Genomic DNA, 18,393 nt, shown 5'->3' with positions numbered 1-18,393 from the left:
GATTTTCGGTATTTTTAAAAGTTGTGGACACAATATCCCACCGAAATTGCTGAAATTTGGTATTTTGTCTTCGTTGGGGATATACAATTTTTCACCTGATTTTTTTCGGTATAGGTCCACGCCTTCTATGGGGGCTATAGAACGGTACCTCCCGATTTTCGGTAGTTTGAAGTTTTTAGCTTCATTATTACACCGAAATGGCTGAAATTTGGTATTTAGTCTTTGTTGGGGGTATTAAACTTTCAACCTGAAATTTATTGGTAAAGGTCCACGCCTCTACAGAACAGTACCCCCGATTTTCAGCATTTTATGTTCCAATATGGACCCAGTCGGTCCACTCCTTCAGGTACCTCCCACACAAAATTTCGGAATCGTTCAGTTTAGGACCTGCTCTCGAATCGCTTTGATTTTTGTTTAGCAACTTCTATTCACTGCCACTCATACGACGGTCAAGTTTCATCAGGGGCAAACCATTGTTCCTGAGAAAATAGACTGATAGGTAAAAAAACCTATGACACCGTGTGTAGTGGTTGGACGGCAAGATAACTCTCGAACGGATCTGCTGATTCGGTCCAAAATTTGGCCTTCGTAATATTTTGTGCAATCATAGTTTAAGTTCGAAGATGAGCCATATCGGTCCACTCCCTCAGGTACCTCTCCCACAAAAGTTCAAAAATGTTCGGAAAAATTGTGCGCACGATAACTCTTGATGAGGGTGACCGATTTGGTCCATACTTTACACATTCTAAAATATCTTCTAGATATAGATCAGGTTCGAATATGGACTATATTTGCCCAGCCCACACAAAATTTTGGATAAATTCACTTTAAGACCTGCTCTCGAATCACTTTGATTTTTGCTGAAGCAACGTGCATTCGCTGCCTCAATTACGGCAGTAAAAGTTTTTTCAGGGGCACGTCCATATTTCTTCAGGAAACAGCCCAAAAGTTGCAAAAAAAACCCCTATGGCACCATATGTAGGGGATAGAGGGCTCGAACCGAATAATACGTTCGTCCACACATTGGATATTGTAATATTTCTTCGAATATTAGATGAAATTCGAAGGTGGTGCTTATAGGTCAACTCTTCTGGTACCTCCCCCACAAAAGTTCGAAAATATTCTCTAAAATGGAAAGCGGGATTTCTCACAGACATATCTACCGATTTGGTCCAAATAAACGACACATTTTTTGTTAAAAATCGAAATTTTGAATTTGTATTCTTTTCCTTGGCGGTGTATCCAAAAAATGTGTCGACACTAACTAAACTTGGTTGCGCCTAACATAAGTGGACGTACCACTCCTTAGGGTATCTCCCACACAAAATTTGGAACATGTAAAGTTTAAGGTTACCCTCAACATTTATACTATATACACTTTCATGCGGGCAAAATGTGCCTCATCGAAATCAGACAATTTGGAGTCGATTTAGCAATGTCCGTCCGTCTGTCTGGCTGCCTAGTGCGCACGATAACTCTCGAACGGATGAATTTGGCTTTCGCAATATTTTGTCCAAACTTAGTTTAAGTTCGAAGATGGGCTATATCGGTCCACTCCTTCCGGTACCTCTCCCACAAAAGTTCGAAAATGTTCGGAAAATTTGTGCGAACTATAACTCTTGAAGGAAGTAACCGATTTGATCCATACTTTGCACATCATGAAATTTCTACTAGACTTAGATGAGGTTCTAATATGGACTTAATCGGTCCAATCCTTCGGGTACCCCCCATACAAATTTTCGGATAAGTTTAGATTAGGACCTGCTCTCGAATCGCTTTGATTTTTGTTGCAGCAACTTGTATTCATTGCCCACCATACGACGGTACACGTTTCATCGGGGGCAAGTCCATACTTTCCGAGAAAATAGCCTGAAAGATGCAAAAAGCACCTATGACACCGTGTGTAGTGGATGGAGCGCAAGATAACTCTCGAACGGACCTGCCGATTCAGTCCAAAATTTGGGCTTCGTATTATTTTGTCCAAACATAGTTTAAATTCGAAGATAAGCCATATCGGTCCACTCCTTCAGGTACCTCCCCCACAAAAGTTCAAAAATGTTAGGAAAAATTGTGCGCACGATAACTCTTGAAGGGAGTGACCAGCTGAATCGTCAAAGCCTATCAAATGCATTCAATATCCTCAAGCATGCCATGCATTCAATATCCTCAAGCATGCCATGCTGTTTGAGGACATTAAGAAGACTTCCCTCACGCCATGTTTGAAATGTTGGATAATTAACTACCCAGCAAAATAAATTGGAAGTAGTGCAATGTGGACTAGTTCTGTCACGGCATGTTTTGATGCAGTTCAACTGGAGTCGTGAAAAAGGCACTCTAGTCCTCACATTTTAACCGCATTTGGATGCAATCCAAAGAATCACATCCACTTGTCACATTTTAACAACATCCGGATGCAGTTCAACGGAGTCGTGAAAAAGGCACTCCAATTCCTCACAATTTAACAGCATCCGGATGCAGTCCAAACGGAGTCGTGAAAAAGGCACTCCGTTAGCTACATTTTATTAGCAGTTGTTAGAGATCCCTATATGTACATAAATCAGATTGTACATCTCTACAGGCAGCGGCTTTCATTTTCCAAAAAGAGATAAGCGTGTTAACATGTCCAAACATTTGTTAATATAAACTAAATAATATTTAATATTTAAATAATATTTAATTTGTGAACATTTTTCCGGCAACTCACCAGAAGAAAATTTCCGAATGGAGTGCTGTTGGAGTACGTGTCGAAATCTTAACTGGTGATGGGAAGACAACCCATTTAGCAAATGAAGCAAAAACAGTTCAGCTTGGAACAAATGCAAGCGGAGAAACACGCATGTTTGCGATTGAATTCAATGGAGAATTTTCATAATTTGTGTTAATGTAATAAAGTTGTTAATATTTTTGTTTTGCACAAATAATAAATGCATTTTATTTGTTCTGGCATATTTTGTAATGGCTTGCACAATTTCCGCAGAATGCCTGTACCAAACACGTGCTTTGGACTGCCTCCTATTCTACCCCAAAGGGTTAGTTAAAATGCAATGCCAAAGGGTCAGTTAAAATGCAGTGCCAGAGGGTCAGTTAAAATGCAGTGCAAAAGGGTTAGTTAAAATGCAATGCCAAAGGGTCAGTTAAAATGCAGTGCCAAAGGGTTAGTTAAAATGCAGTGCTTTGGAGTGCATCTTTCAGTAGTCACGCTCTTGTAAAAATCATCAGTGAAAATGCATAATTTGATGCACATCCAGATCACTTGTACATATCATTTAACTGCATCTTTGGAGGCAAACATTTTGCTGGGTATATGTGTGGACGCAAGACGTTTGTAGATTCAGAAGTAGGAAGACTAAGGGTCAAATGCAAAAGGGAGTTCTCCAATATAGGGTAATATATGTATGTTCCCACAACATCGCCGAAGGGACAATGGAGACTTCTCCCATATCAATGAGTGCACGCCAATTTATATTGGCTGATTGATATGCTGAATGGAGGCTTCACCCAAGATTTTGGTCGCTGGTGTCACGATTCCGACCATAAACAACCCCACAATATTGAGAGTAATGCTACACAGCATGTTAGAAGTAGAATCTAGGTTCTTAAGTCGCTGACCGGTCCAAAAGCTCTAAAATTTCCGGAGAGCTGGATTTTGGTGAATCACTATCAAAGGTCAGTTTTGGCGATCTTTTTTTAATTTGTCTCACAAACGGCAAGTCTTATCAAAAAGGGTTACATTATACATATGGAGAAATAAGCCTAGCGCATATATACCTTATCAGGCCAACGGGTGGTTATTTACCACACCAAGCGATACTCCGTTTTTGTATGCTAAGCGGGTCCGACATATTTGGATGTTGCTGTACTAATACCTTCCACTTTTGGAAGTGGATATTTTTGGAATCAAGTTTTTTTGATAGATAGCGCTATTTCCAACTACATTTCAGTTGGTCACCGTATAACATATAAGTTTTGGACCTAACCTTACTCAGGAAGTATGGAACGACCCCTGAAAAATCTTGAACCGTTGTAATGGGGACAGCGAATGCAAGCTGTTGCAACAAAAAAAGTGAGTCGAGAGCAGTAGTGGAATTCTGTAACTCAGTTTCTGAGTTACCGACAAAAATCGGTAAAGGTAAGAGAAGGACGTACATAGTCTATATTCGAACCGGGTCTCATAGAAATATTACAATGTGCAAATTGGACCAAATCGATAACTGCCCAGCAAAAATATCCTTACTAAATAATGTTTTTTTTTTTTTTGTAGTCGTAACTACTTACGAAACCCCCTACTCACACATTATTCTAACAAGGGCTTGTCGCACTGAATTACTAGTTGTCCTATGAGCACTATCACTAGTTATTCTATGGCCACTGGGAGTTGACAAATAAGCTAAAAAAATTTATTTTTGCAACAGTTGAGGAGAAATTTGTTTTCAATTTCAACACACTTCATATTGTTATTTTATTTCGCTCTCTGCTGGATTTGATCATGCGAATTTCTGATTTGTAGCCGAATACTCTACACACTCAGCCACGCGTACAAACATTAATGGTTGTTTAAACGCTAACATGTGCGCCATCATATGTTATCTATTTTTTCAACAAAAAGCTCGCGTTCCGACAGTAAGTGTTGAACACACAACCCTAGCATTTGTAGTCGAACACACACTACAGTATCGACGATTCTACAGGCATTACACCTTTTCATGTTGAGAAGCTGTTTCCTAGTTGCCCAACATCAGCATGGATTCCGGAAAATACATAAAACCACAACAACATTACATGTCATGCCCATACATATCAGTCGACGGAACCACAATAGAACGTTCTGTCGAATATTTGCTCCAGCGACCGGCAGTGTGCGCTTCTGTGAGAGCAAATGAGCGCAAATAATGCATTGAAATTTATGCTCACTTGCTCTCAATAAACGCACTCTACTGGTCGAGTGTTGCAGGGAGTTCCTCAACTACCCCAAGATATTGGGTGGAACGCTCGATATCCTGTTAGAAGTAGGAACCAGGCCTTCAAGTCGCAGAAGTCGCAAAAGTTCGGAAACTCCTTCTGGTATCTCCCCTAGGCCAGTCAAAATATATAGGCGTATAAAAGAAATAGCAAAAATTCCTATAAAGCGGGCGATTCGTCATTAGAAGTTGTACCCTAAAAGTCTCAGGGACAAATATCACTTTTGTCGCTGGTGGTTTAAGCCAGCTCATCAGGCATATTTTGGATGTAAATGGCTAGAAGACAAAGACTGATTTTGATAACTTTTAAGCCACTGCCAACCTATCATATTCTTGATATGATATCAACAAACTTCCGAAATGGAAGGCATTACAATTCATGAAGGAAACCCCCCATCGATTGGACAGGTGTATGTATTGAGAAAACGATTCCTAGGCAAGACACTAGGGTGACATGATATAGAAAAAGACTTCAAAAAATATTTCATATCTACAAACTTTTAAAAATCGTTGTATAAATAAAAGTTATCAAAATCAGCCTTTGTCTTCTAGCCATTCACATTCAAAATATGCCTGATGAGCTGGCTTAAACCACCAGCGAAACGATCGTAGCATAATGGATGGGTGTGTGGTACTTCGCTAGAATTCATTTTTCAATACAAACTCCTTCCCAGCAAAATTTGACGGAAGGGGTTCTTTGCGATGACGTGATTTCATGTCATCTTTTGCATTGGTTCAAAGGTAGTCGTGAAAGATCCGATCTTTTCATTAGGATTTAAACCAATGCCAAGGAAGTCGTGAAAGATCCGAACTTTTCATCAGCATTTGTACCCATTCCATCGATCCAATAGAGATGATGTTTCTGTTTTTATTTACACACCTGTTTATTTTCATTTTGGTATGTTCCAGAACTGCAAAAATCTACTAATTTTTACTATTTTTTTCGATAACATAAAAGAAAAATTGTTATCGTAGTAAAAATAAGATTCTTGCAGTTTCTGGAACAGACCAAAGTTGTTAGAACTGTCGTCGTGATGTTGTCTTACATTTCCTGCATATCAAACAACTAAAATTTCTAAACAATTGGTATTATATGAAGTCCCAACCATCGAGCTAAAAATAGAATCGGACTGCACACATTGCTATTTTAAAAGTTCCCTTGTCTGTTCTAAATCTGACATAGAATGAAATCAATCAAATCTTGCTTCTTGGAATTTGAAAAAAAAGTCCGAAACGAAAAGGAACAAGAATCTGAAAATAAAGAAGAAACTACTTTTGGAAAGATACAATTAAAAATAAATTAATTAAGCATAAATGGTATTTTCCATAAAAAGTCTCTCCTCCCCGTTCGTTACATTTTGTTCTTAGAGATCCCTAAAGCAAGCCGGGTTGTAGATCCCTACATATTTCCGTCACTAAACAAAAGAGTATAAATTACCAAAATGTTGTTATAAAATAACAAAATTATAAAATAAAAGTAATTTACGAAATAAAAATACTTAAAGGAGTGCATTTGGAGTCCATGTTGAAATCTGAACTGGTGATGGGAAGATAATTGAAAAAACCTTTTGTGAGATGAAAGAATATCAGTTGCGGAGAACGGAGGAAGTAATCTTTTGCGTTGCAGCGGTGGTGATTACATTGCAATTTTGGATGTAAACTTTTGAAAAACTAAACTGATAAATTAATTGTAGCTATTTCATGAAATCGTTTGAATTAATAAAGAGTTTTGTTTTTCATGAAAACCATATTTCAATACAGCATTTCCATTTTCCAAACAAGACATGAAAATTTCATGCCAAGGGGTTGGAGAAAATGACATGCCAAAGCATTGGTTAAAATGACATGCTTAGGATCCAGAAAAGAACGTCATCTTTTGGGGTCCACGCTCATATAAAATTCATCGATGAAGATGCTAAAAAGATGACATGCTAGATCACTTGCACCCATGATTGAATGTCATCTTTGGCATCGAACATTTTGCTGGGTTAGGCCATGTTAGCTCGGTTAATTCAATTAAATAATTAACTGACAATTATTGTTTACGAAAAAAGGTAAAAGCAAACATTCAATAAATATACCAAACACCAATACTAAAAACCCTTGTGTTTATCCTTTCTTTTTCCTTTATTTACAACGCACAACCTCTACGAGGCAAACAACAACAAAGCTACGCTTTCATGTGGATACTCCACATATTCTAAATATCAGTCCACGCATAATTTGATGTCCCACCTAGACTTTCTGCTTTCGCAACTAAACTGCACCTTTGGTCCCATAAACCCCTCCGGCGATTATTTTTGATTTTTCTCATCTATGAACAATGTAGTTTCAGAATCCGCAAACACGTCCCAGGTGTAAGCATTTTTCATCCAAAGTTTGTTAAGGCGCACCGTGGATAACAATGTAACATGATTCGATCAAAACATTCAGCTAATCATCTCAAAACAGTTTGCATCCTCTTGTCCAGAACTAATATTTCTATCACAAAATCTAGCCGATAGCTTTGGTTGCTAGTGCTATTTCTATATATCATTTTATTATAATAAAAATTTGAAATAACTATCATAAAATCACCAATTTGTATTGGATTCTTCACAATAAAATATATGAAAATACATACATATCTACATAATTATATTTTTCTGTGATTTTATGGAAGATCTTCAATTTTGTGAGTATACACATGCACATTTGCACGTATTGATTTTTGTTATTTCCACATTCCTATTGTCTGCAATAATCACTTTCACTTTGATCATAAATATCCTGGCTGACACTGTCCCCATATTATTTCAACAAAATTTCAACAAGTTGATATAATTTCGAGTGATTTCTATTTTGATTAGTTGGTCGAAACGCCAAAACGAAAGGGGATTTTGTTTGTTTTGTTGTGCATTTTTCACATATTTTATTGGATTTTATTTTTATCATTTTCAATATTTATAGCTATATGTGATGGGATGTATTTTAATTAATTTCGAACTCATGTTAAGGCCAACGGAAAATCAGACAATAATCTTCACAGCCATCTAAACTAATGGACAGATGGGATGGATATTGGCAAATGTTTGTGTTGAGGGAAAGAGAGTGCAACATGTTTTTATATTTTTCTTAAAAAAAATACTGTGCAAAAACTTGAAATTCTTTTCAAATGTTAATGCTTATCTAGGCAATTTTTAAAACAAAAAATTTGATTTAAATTATGTTCAAATGAGTGACATATATAAAGATATTAAATCGTATATGTTTGTATATATACACATATTGAAAACATTAAAGATAACATTAAACAGATCATTATAATTTAGGCAAATGTATGTTTTCGACATAAATGTTCGAAATTCTTTTGTATGGAAAGTGGATAGTTTTTTTTTATATTTTCTTAAGTGGTCCAGTTGCAAAAAAAAAATAAAACTATGAGAGGGCCTCAACCAGAAACTATAGCATTTTTCAGTATTTAGGTGAATCAAATATTTGAAATTGTTTCTTTATGACTCATTCGAATATTCTCAATACTGAGATATTCTTTAGATATGGTTTTACACAGAAAGTTTTCAAAAAGTTGGCTTTTTATATTTTGAACATTTTAGCATTTAAACATTTTCGTATAAGTTCAAAACTCGAATCTCTTTTGAAATTTCGTGCCGGGCGGACTACATTCATCTTGTCGTGTTATAACGATCGGTATACCAAAACCAATATTTCGAGGTTTAATATCTCTCCACAGTCAGCATTCTTTCAAAACAAATAATATAATTAAATTTGAACATATCACATGAGTTTTCTTGATATAAAACAGTTTTACACAGTTTTCATTTCTTTGCAAAAAAATTAAAAGTGGTCTCCCATCACCCTGCCCACCCAGACAGTATCAACATCAAAAATTCAAATGCCTCATTAATTTGACACAATATGTTACACATAACATCAACACAAAACTTATAAAAATATTTTGAACAATTTTCAATTCGCTTTTCGTTCATAATGTTTTGATATGATTTCTGAGATACCCATAAATGAGATCCAGTCATGTTTATTTATTTATTTATTAAAAAAAAACAACAGCATTTCTTTAATATTTAAGAAGAAAAAAACGTCTGCAAATAGTTTTTTGTTTTCAAAATTTTATTGATGTGAATTGCCTTTAATTGTGTGTTTATTATTATTTTCTTTTGAAAAACAATTTTTATTCGAGGGAAATCCATGTTTCAATTATTTATTTTGAATCGAATGTGAAATATTAAAAGTGATTTATTACATTTGTCTGGAGGAAAGATAGACGAAATTATTTTTAAAATAATAAATAAAGCAATTCGAATTTTTGTTAATAAGAACAAGTAAAAATGTATTAATCGGTTTACCAACTGCTGTGTAGCCTCAGCTTATGACGGGGAAAGTAAATGGGGGTCAAGACTGTAAGTTATAGAGCATTCGCTTGAACTTACGCATAGAAATGGCGTTGTAAACTTATGTATACAATACAATCTCGATATGTTTCGGGGTATTCGAATTACACTATGATACAAAACTTAAGCAAAATTATGCAGATGTTCTGAAAAATTGTGTTTATACACTCACCCTTTAGGCTAGAAATACGACCAAAAATGTGCCTCATCAAAATAACAGTTTTACACCCAAAGTATTTTTGGACTAAATTCGTTTCAGACAATTTGGAGTTGATTTAACCATGTCCGTTCGTCTGTCTGTTCGTCTGTCTGGATGGCTGGTGCGCACGATAACTCTCGAACGGATCAACCGATTCGAACCAAATTTTGGGTATCGTGATATTTTGTTTAGTTTAACTTCGAAAATGGGCCATATCGGTCCACTCCTTCGGGTACCTCCCCCACAAAAGTCCAACATTTTTCTGTAAATGGTGTGAACGATAACTCTCGAAGGGATCAATCGATTTGGTCCAAACTTTGCACATCGTATTATTCTTTCGACATATGTATTGGGATCGAATATGCACTATTTCGGTCCACTCCTTCGGGTACCTCCCACACAAAATTCGGATAAAGCGAAGTTTAAGAGCTCCTCTCGGATAGTTCTGAATTTTTTTCAGTAAGTTGTCCTTTCGGCTGCCTTCACGACAATACATTTTTTTCTTGCGCAAGTCCGTACTTCCTGAGATATTGGCCTAAAAGCTCCGAGAAACCCTGACGGCACCAGCAAAATGGCAAATCCGCAAGATCATTCTTGCAGGGAGTTTCTGATTGGTGCACACTTTGCACATCGTATTATTTCATCCAGTCATGTATCAGGTTGGAATATGGACTATATCGGTCCACTCCTCTGGGTACCTCCCACATAAAATTCGGATAAAAACAAGTTTAAGTGCTCCTCTCGGATCGTCTTGAAATTTTTTTTGGCAGGTTGTCCTTGCGGCTCCCTTTACGACTTTGCAATTTTTTTCTTACGCAAGTCCATACTCGCTGAGATTTTGACCTAAAAGTTCCAAGAAACCCTGACGGCTCCAACCAAAATGGCAAACCCCAAAGATAATTCCCGCAGAGAGTTTCTGATTGGTGCACACTGTGCAAATCATATTATCTCATCCAGTCATGTATCAGGTTGGAATGTTGGTTATATTGGTCCACTCCTTTGGGTACCTCCCACACAAAATTCGAAAAATGTGATTTAGATTCTTTTTTCAGTAGTTTTTTCTAGCGTCCTCATTTACAACGGTACAATCTTTTTCCGGAGTAAGTCAAAACTTCCTGAGATAATGGTCCAACCTACAAAACCCTCCCGCCACATACTAAAATGGCTATTGTGCAAGATAACTTAGTTTAACGTAATTTAATATTTCGAGTCTTCTATGAAGAGGTTTGGCTACTAGCAAGTAAAAAAGTATCAATCGGCTTTGTCGCCATAGATATACCCTCTGCCTGTGTGGATTGAAATACTTTTGTTCCCAAAAAAAATCTTAAGGTTTTCGAAATTTTGGGCGTATGAACCGACAAAAGTATGGATAGGATTAAAACTCAAAAATTTGCGGGAATATCGATAGATACCGCTTTTTTATCACACTAGCCTACGAAAAACATAATATCGCATAATAATATATAAGGGCCACTAGGAAAACCTTCGATAAAATTGTCCAAAGGATCCTCCAACCACACAAAACTGTTAAACATTTATGTGGGTAGTACCACAAGGATTGGACAGATAGGGCCAACATTTGAACATAAACTAAGTTTCGACAATATTTCGAGATCCAAAGTTTAGACCAAATCGGTTGCTACGTCTATGAGAAATCGCGCGTACCATTTTAGCGAATATTTTCGAACTTTTGTGGGGAGGTACCGGAAGGAGAGGACCTATAAGCACCACATTCGAATTTCATCTAATATTCGAAGAAATATTACAATATCCAAAGGTGTCATAGGGGCTTTTTTACAACTTTCGGGCTGTTTTCTCATGAAGTATGGACTTGCCCCTGAAAAAAACTTTTACTGCCGTAATTGAGGCAGCGAATGCAAGTTGCTTCAACAAAAATCAAAGTGATTCGGAAGCAGGTCTTAAAGTGAACTTATCCGAAATTTTGTGTCATAGGTACCCGAAGGAGTGGACAAATAAAGTACATTTTCGAAACTGATCTATCTATATCTGGTAGATAAATTTAGATGTGCAAAGTATGAAGTGCGCACAATTTTTCTGAACATTTTTGAACTTTTGTGTGGGAGGTACGTGAAGGAGTGGACCAATATGGCTTATCTTCGAACTTAAACTATGCTTGGACAAAATATTACGAAGGCCAAATTTTGGACCGAATCGTCAGATCCGTTCGAGAGTTATCTTGCGCTCCAAGCACTACACACGGTGTCATGTGGTTTTTTTGCAACTTTCAGGTTATTTTCTCAGGAAGTATGGACTTTCCCCTGATGAAACTTGTACCGTCGTATGAGTACCAGTGAATACAAGTTGCTACAGCAAAAATCAAAGCGATTCGAGAGCAGGTCCTAAACTGCACTTTTCCGAAATTTGGTGTGGGAGGTACCCGAGGGAGGTACTTCATCTAATTCGGGTGGAAATTTCACGATGTGCAAAGTATGAACCAAATCAGTTACTCCCTTCGAGAATTATCGTCCAAATTAGAAGTACATAAAATGAAGTGCCTATTGGGCAATATGTACGACATATCAAGGGTTCAAAATTTTGTATTCCTATCTTATATTAACTTATTGCTAAATAGTGGGGGAAAATAATAGAGAAAAATTTATTGTTGTGCATCATAAAGTGATAATATCTGCTATAAATAGCATGCCCATCTGAATGTTTTTTCTATCAGTAACAAATTTTTAGCTGAAAACAACCGTAAACGAAATTAAAGCTCAAGCTATTGTATTAAAATCTGCTGTTATTCGTATTGTATATCACGGTGCTTTTGAACCAACTTCAAACGAATAAAGCTTACACCTGGGTTCATAGATGAAAAAATAAAAAAACGAATTTTTAGGTTTTTTCAGGTTTTGAACGTTTTGCTGGAAAACCACAAGCCCTATCCAAATGGAACTAAAGAAAATGTTGTAGCAGTGAAAATTATTGTTCTTTTATGATATTTTCCTATGGTTTACTATTTTTGAGATATAGAAATTCAAATTGGGACAATTCACTGACTGTATCGTCTCCATATAAAACAATGTTATGACTGCAATTTCCCAACTTAAACTTATATATCTCAAAAATGATACAACCGAGGAAAAAATTACGAATCCCAACCTTGTAGAGAATTTTCACAGCCATTTCGATAAGACTTTCTGTTTTCAGCAAATCGTGAAAACCTAACAAAAAACCTAAAAATGTGACCGGAACTTCTATATCTCGAAAATGATAAATCCTAGGAACAATTTTTCAAAGCTACAACATTCTCCTTAGTCCCATTTCGATAGGACTTGCGGTTTCCAAGCAAAGTCGCGAAAACCTAAAAATGTGAACTTTGACCACGATTTATTTAAAAATCCCTCCAGCGATTTTTTTTTTTTTTGTTTGTGGAGTTTTCTCATCTATGAACATTGCTGTTTCAGAATCCGCAAGAACTTCCCAGTTTAACGTTGGTTCAAGACCACCGTGAAATTGTACCCTCAGCCGTTAGGCTCATGATAAAAATGTAACCCCGTTACAATTTGGAGTCGATTTATCCCAGTTCGTCCGTCCGTCAGTCTGTATGGCTCGAGCCCATTATAACTTTAGAACAGATCAACAGATTTTGTCCAAAATTTGGATCTCGCAATATTTTGTTCAAATTTCCTTTGGACACTTCCCCAGCCAGACTTCAAAATGTTTCCCTAAAATCTTGAGCAAAGTCCAATTCGATTTTTTCGAGACCTAGAGTAGGTTCGAATATGGGTCGACTCACTTGAGGTCTTGTTTACAGCGATATTGTATTTTTCGTGGGTGGGTCAATGATTATATCAGGATTGGTCCAAAAGCTCTAAATCTTACGCCGACCAACTAAATGGACTATATCAGTCGATTCTTTCTGGTATCGTCTGTACAAAAGTGCAAAACTTTTGCGCTTTCATCGAAGTCACATTTTTGATCATAACGCCAACAATCGAGAAGTTGTACACTCCAAATATGTTGAAGATATTGTCGGAAAGTTTATACGTCCAAAAAAAGAAGACGAAATTCTGAAACTTCCTGGCTATACAATTACAGAACAAAAATTGGCTATGTAGCCCGTATCCGATGTGTCTATATATAAAAGTCTCAACTAACACAGGCTGAGGGTATATCTTTGTAGGGAAACCCTACTGTTACTTTTTCTTGTTGTCCAGAAATCAAAAGTTATGAATTTTTATAATTTTGTCTCTGCTGTGCCGACAGAAGTGATTGGTTGTTGGAAATCATTGATGTATCAGATGGAGTTTTTCGACTCAACCTATTTTTTCAGGATTTAGCTAAAATGTTGCCGAGCTTGTTTTAGAGATATTTTTCGATCATGTTTTTGCGAAGTCTCAAACAGTACTACGAGTTGGATTCGGAGCCTATGAGTCGTAGATTGCATCGCCCAGCTCCTGTAACTTTCTGAATGTTTAGTTGGCTTTCATTGACTCTATCACTTCTGGTAAAATAGTAAAGCTTTGGTGTTTTTATGCACTTAAAGAGTATTATTTTCTTACAATAATAAAAAACGTTTTTAATGGCACTGAAATTAGTGTGTAATATATGTACTTTAAAGAAGAAACGGCGTTATGTTCGGGTCGAACTGTTTATATCCTCCAAACACTGTATACTTGTATATCTATTCGACATATTCGCACTTTTTGCATGGAAGTTCTTCCACCAAATTTTTAAAAATTATGCTAATAGACTCCACAACACAACACATGGTCGTATGCCAAACTGTCCTGAGTATGCTTAGGCTAAAAACTGACAAACTTTCCAAAAAAATGTTAAATGACTCCTGGCGACACTGCGTGTTGCCTAGGCCAGAAAGATTTTAGTGCCCCTCGTACATAAAATCATCAAAAAAACCTTTAAAATAGCTTTACGTAACGATACATAACATTTTTAATTTTCATGATTTTTGGTCAAGAATTTTTTAAAATGATTACCTGAATTTTTTGATTTTTGTCGTTGGGTACATCCACTGTGCATAGGAGAGGTATTGCGGGTTCTCAGATAAGAAGGTACTTCGGTACCACTCGATGTGAAGTCCTTTAAACATTAATTTACTTCATAAATGACTCGAAATATTAAATTACGTTAAACTAAGTTTGAAAGAAAATTTTGAAAAAGTTTTAGAGTTATCTTACACAATACCTATTTTGTATGTGCCGGCAGGGGTTTGGAGCTTTTGAGCCATAATCTCAGGAAGTATTTACTTACTTAATTGTACCATTGTACCAAACATATTTAGGGCCTAAAACCGATTTCACTCAAAAATCCCCATACACTTGTATACGACCAAAAATGTGTCTCATAGAAATAATGGTTTAAACCCAGACAATTTGGACTCGATCAACCGACTTGGTTTTCGCAATGTTTACCCAAACTTATATCAAGCTCGAAGTTCAGAATTTTTAGGTAAAATGGTGCGCACGATAACTCTCTAAGGCAATTTGATCCATACTTTGCACATCGTAATATTTCTACCGGACATAGATCAGGTTCGAATATGGATTATATCGGTCCACACGAAATTAGGAAAATTCGTTTTGAAATTTTTTTCCAACAAGTTCTTCTTGTGGGCCCTGTAACGAAGGCGCAATATTTTTCGGGGGCAAGTCCTTCCTGTGATAATGGCCTAAAACCAAAAACTAAACTGGGTAGTACATAAGATAACCCTCAAAAGGAGAAACCGATTTGGTCCAAACGTTGTGCATCGTATTATTCCTTACAGCCTCGAATAATGTCCGAATATTGACATTTCGAGTACCTCCCACACAAAGTTTGGAAAGAGTGCAGTTTAAGGACTCGACTGGGATCGCTTTTAAATTTATGGCAAGATGGTATCTATGGGGCCCTATTTAAGACGGTGCAAAATTGTTCGGTGACAAATGGCCCAAAAACTCAAAAAACCTGAGAAGCAAACACAATACTTCTGACGAATATAATTCAGAAGTATTGTGTTTGGTCCGAGACTGAGGTATACATATCTCAGTCGGCACAGCTATCTGATACTTTCTTACTTGTTTATTTAGATATTTGTCCAGTATTTATTTGTTGTTGACAAGATTACAAAGAGGCAGTTGTGGTCCTAAGCACAATGGTATAATTATACCCTACACCACTATTTGAATCAATATTTTTGATATATCGCAGTAATGCTCCTAATTACACTTCTTTTGAAGGATTATAATGATCGCCCGTTTCAACTTTTGTGTTTTCTTTTGCTTGGGGAAGGCCAAATTTTCTGAGATCAGAGCCCCGACAATTGACACCAACCCTAAAATGTTTAGTGCTTCAATATCTTAAATCAATAAGGAATATGGAGCATAATACGGGTGGACAAAATGTATTTATATACGAGTAAAATTTCTTGATGAAGGTAATTTTTACAGTGTTTTCTTTAACTTGCTTTGGTGTCCGTTTAGTTAAATCTAGTAACTCGTTTTTAACACAGTTGCAGTTGACCAATCGAACTGAAACTTTGCACATTTTTCAGATTTGGATGATAATACATGAATATGAGACCAAAACCTATTTTTCCCATAGCCCCCATATTCATGTGTTTTGAGGATTTTGTCTTCATTTTAAGTCATGTTCGGCCTAAATTGACCCTAATTTTGTTATGAACTCCTCAGTGGTCAAAAAATGTATTTACTAAAAAGTTAAAAATAAAAAACAATAATTAATAAAGTTAAGTTACAGTATTTTATTTCTAAATGCACTTAAAACTAGAAAATAATTTTTCATGATGGAATCTCTCAAATAAATGCAAGCGTTTTATATGAGAGATTCCATCATGAAAAATTATTTTTAGTTCAAAGTGCATTTATAAATAAAACACTGTAACTTATTTTTTTAATTATTTGTTATTTACAATGCTAACCACCGAGCTATAACACGTACACACCATACGAATGAATAACAATTTAATACAACACCAAAATCATACGCCACACAGTCCCAATAACTTTGATTATCGGGAAAATAACACTCATTACAAGGCCTACTTCATACCCCAAGTTAATACTTACAGTTGGATCCGAACACCGTTGACATTTGCAGGTGAATGTTTTCTTCATCTTCAAGAATAAATGGCGTGCAATATTTCCGTTAAACAACTTCGTATAAGTTGTTGTAATCTCCGTACCAGCTGGTAAATCCACTGAAGCTTTGACAATCATATTATTTGTTTTCTCTTCGAAAATGTAATACGAATTGGGTACACAATCATGATTGACCAGGGCAAATAGGGGGAATAAAGCACGATACATGAATTCCTGATTATCATTGGTCCTGTCGGAGGTTTCATCAAAACCATTGGTACGCAAAACGGCCACTGCACGATTCATAATATCGATCAGTTTCTTATCGGTTGGGAATTTACGGAAACATTTTGCAGCATTACGCACCTCAGTGCGATGATTGTTATCCAAGGTGGCTTGGAGGCAATACATCAGATCACGTTGTTCCTTTGTGCAGTTAATGGCACGAGCAGGACACAACAGTCTGATGATAACAGAATTGGCCACATCTGGCTCACAGGGTTCCCACGACTTGAAGAGGGCACAATCTGCTTTGTGTTGTTTCTTTTTCTGGCACAAACTACAAATGGGCAAACCGCATCCTTGACGGCACATAAATTTGGTATCTGGCAATAGCTTAAAGCATACCGAACAGGAATTTAGGGTGTCTTCTTTGCGAGCTGCAGGACCAATCAGCAATGGCATATCGCGAAAAATCACTTCACCGCGTTTAATGTTACGAGTTGTGAAAACACCGCGACCCGCAATTTTCGATACACCGATTTCCCATGCCGGATCCTTATCTTTAAAAGGTTCCAAGAATTGTTCCAGCAATTCGGTGGTACGTTTCGGACAAATCATGTTGTTTGCGAAATTGACACTTGGTTTGCTTTATTCAAATCTTTCACAATTTCACAATGTATTTCAAATTGGTTTTTCTTATTATTTTATTTTTATAATCCTAAAAATATTTATTTGATTTTTTGATTTCACTTTTTTATTGCCTTGTTTTAAATAGAATTTATTTTCAGTATTTTTTTTCAAATATTATTTTATTTTTCTTCTTTTAATGTTATTCCTTCTTTAATGCTACGCGATCTTTGGCTAACTGTCGCCCATTTCCAGTTTACAAGACTTATATTTAAAATGTTGGCAAAATTTGTGGCAAAAACACAACGAGCCACTTCGAGGTCTTCGTTCGTGTGCGAATATCTATGTGCCTGTTCGGCTTTTGTGTGCTGAACAATTTTTTGTTTTGCGTTTTTCGCAGCTATATGTTTGCATTGCTTTCATGTTGAAATGAGAGAAAAATCATATGTTGAGCAGACAGGTAATCAAAGTGGGCATTTTTAATAGCTATTAACTATAGATGGGAACTTTTTGAGGTCCTCGACTTTTTAATGAAATCTTTTTTGCCTGGATCCATCCATTCTTGTCTTAGGTGCATAATAAATTGTGGGTCACATAAAGAACTTCAACCATTCTCAAGTCAATGTATGTGTCATAGTCTTTACCAATACATGTATGCATATATTAGTTGTTGTTGCAGTAACTTAAATATCTTCGTAAGTGTATCGCTTTAGTATTCTGGTTCCTCCGTGTCCCGATTCAAAATTCGGCAACCTGTAGTGGGTGTGTCCATGAAGAATCAGGAGAAAAGTGAATGGGCAGTATCCTGCGGTCCACAAATGCGACATTTAACAAGCAAAATTACTCATTACAAAACCCCTTACTAACCCATTATATTAACATAGACATGTCGCACGAAATAATTGGTTATTTTTGGAATT

The 18,393-nt window shown here is 36.4% G+C and overlaps 1 protein-coding gene across 1 annotated transcript in view; it reads right to left on the bottom strand.

The window, feature by feature from the left end:
- Window positions 1-17,836, bottom strand: part of SmydA-9 (SET and MYND domain containing, arthropod-specific, member 9) — a 43,477-nt gene extending 25,641 nt beyond the window's left edge. Inside the window, exon 1 of the mRNA XM_073977537.1 lies at window positions 16,613-17,836. Coding sequence (XP_073833638.1) covers window positions 16,613-17,464 — 852 coding nt within the window. The 5' untranslated portion in view covers window positions 17,465-17,836. The remainder of the gene's footprint in view (window positions 1-16,612) is intronic.
- Window positions 17,837-18,393: the final 557 nt, after the last annotated feature.

This window comes from Musca autumnalis, unplaced genomic scaffold (assembly GCF_047663935.1).
Source record: "Musca autumnalis isolate F117 unplaced genomic scaffold, ASM4766393v1 scaffold_3, whole genome shotgun sequence".
Lineage (NCBI taxonomy): Eukaryota > Metazoa > Arthropoda > Insecta > Diptera > Muscidae > Musca > Musca autumnalis.
This window is presented reverse-complemented; position numbering and strand designations above follow the sequence as displayed.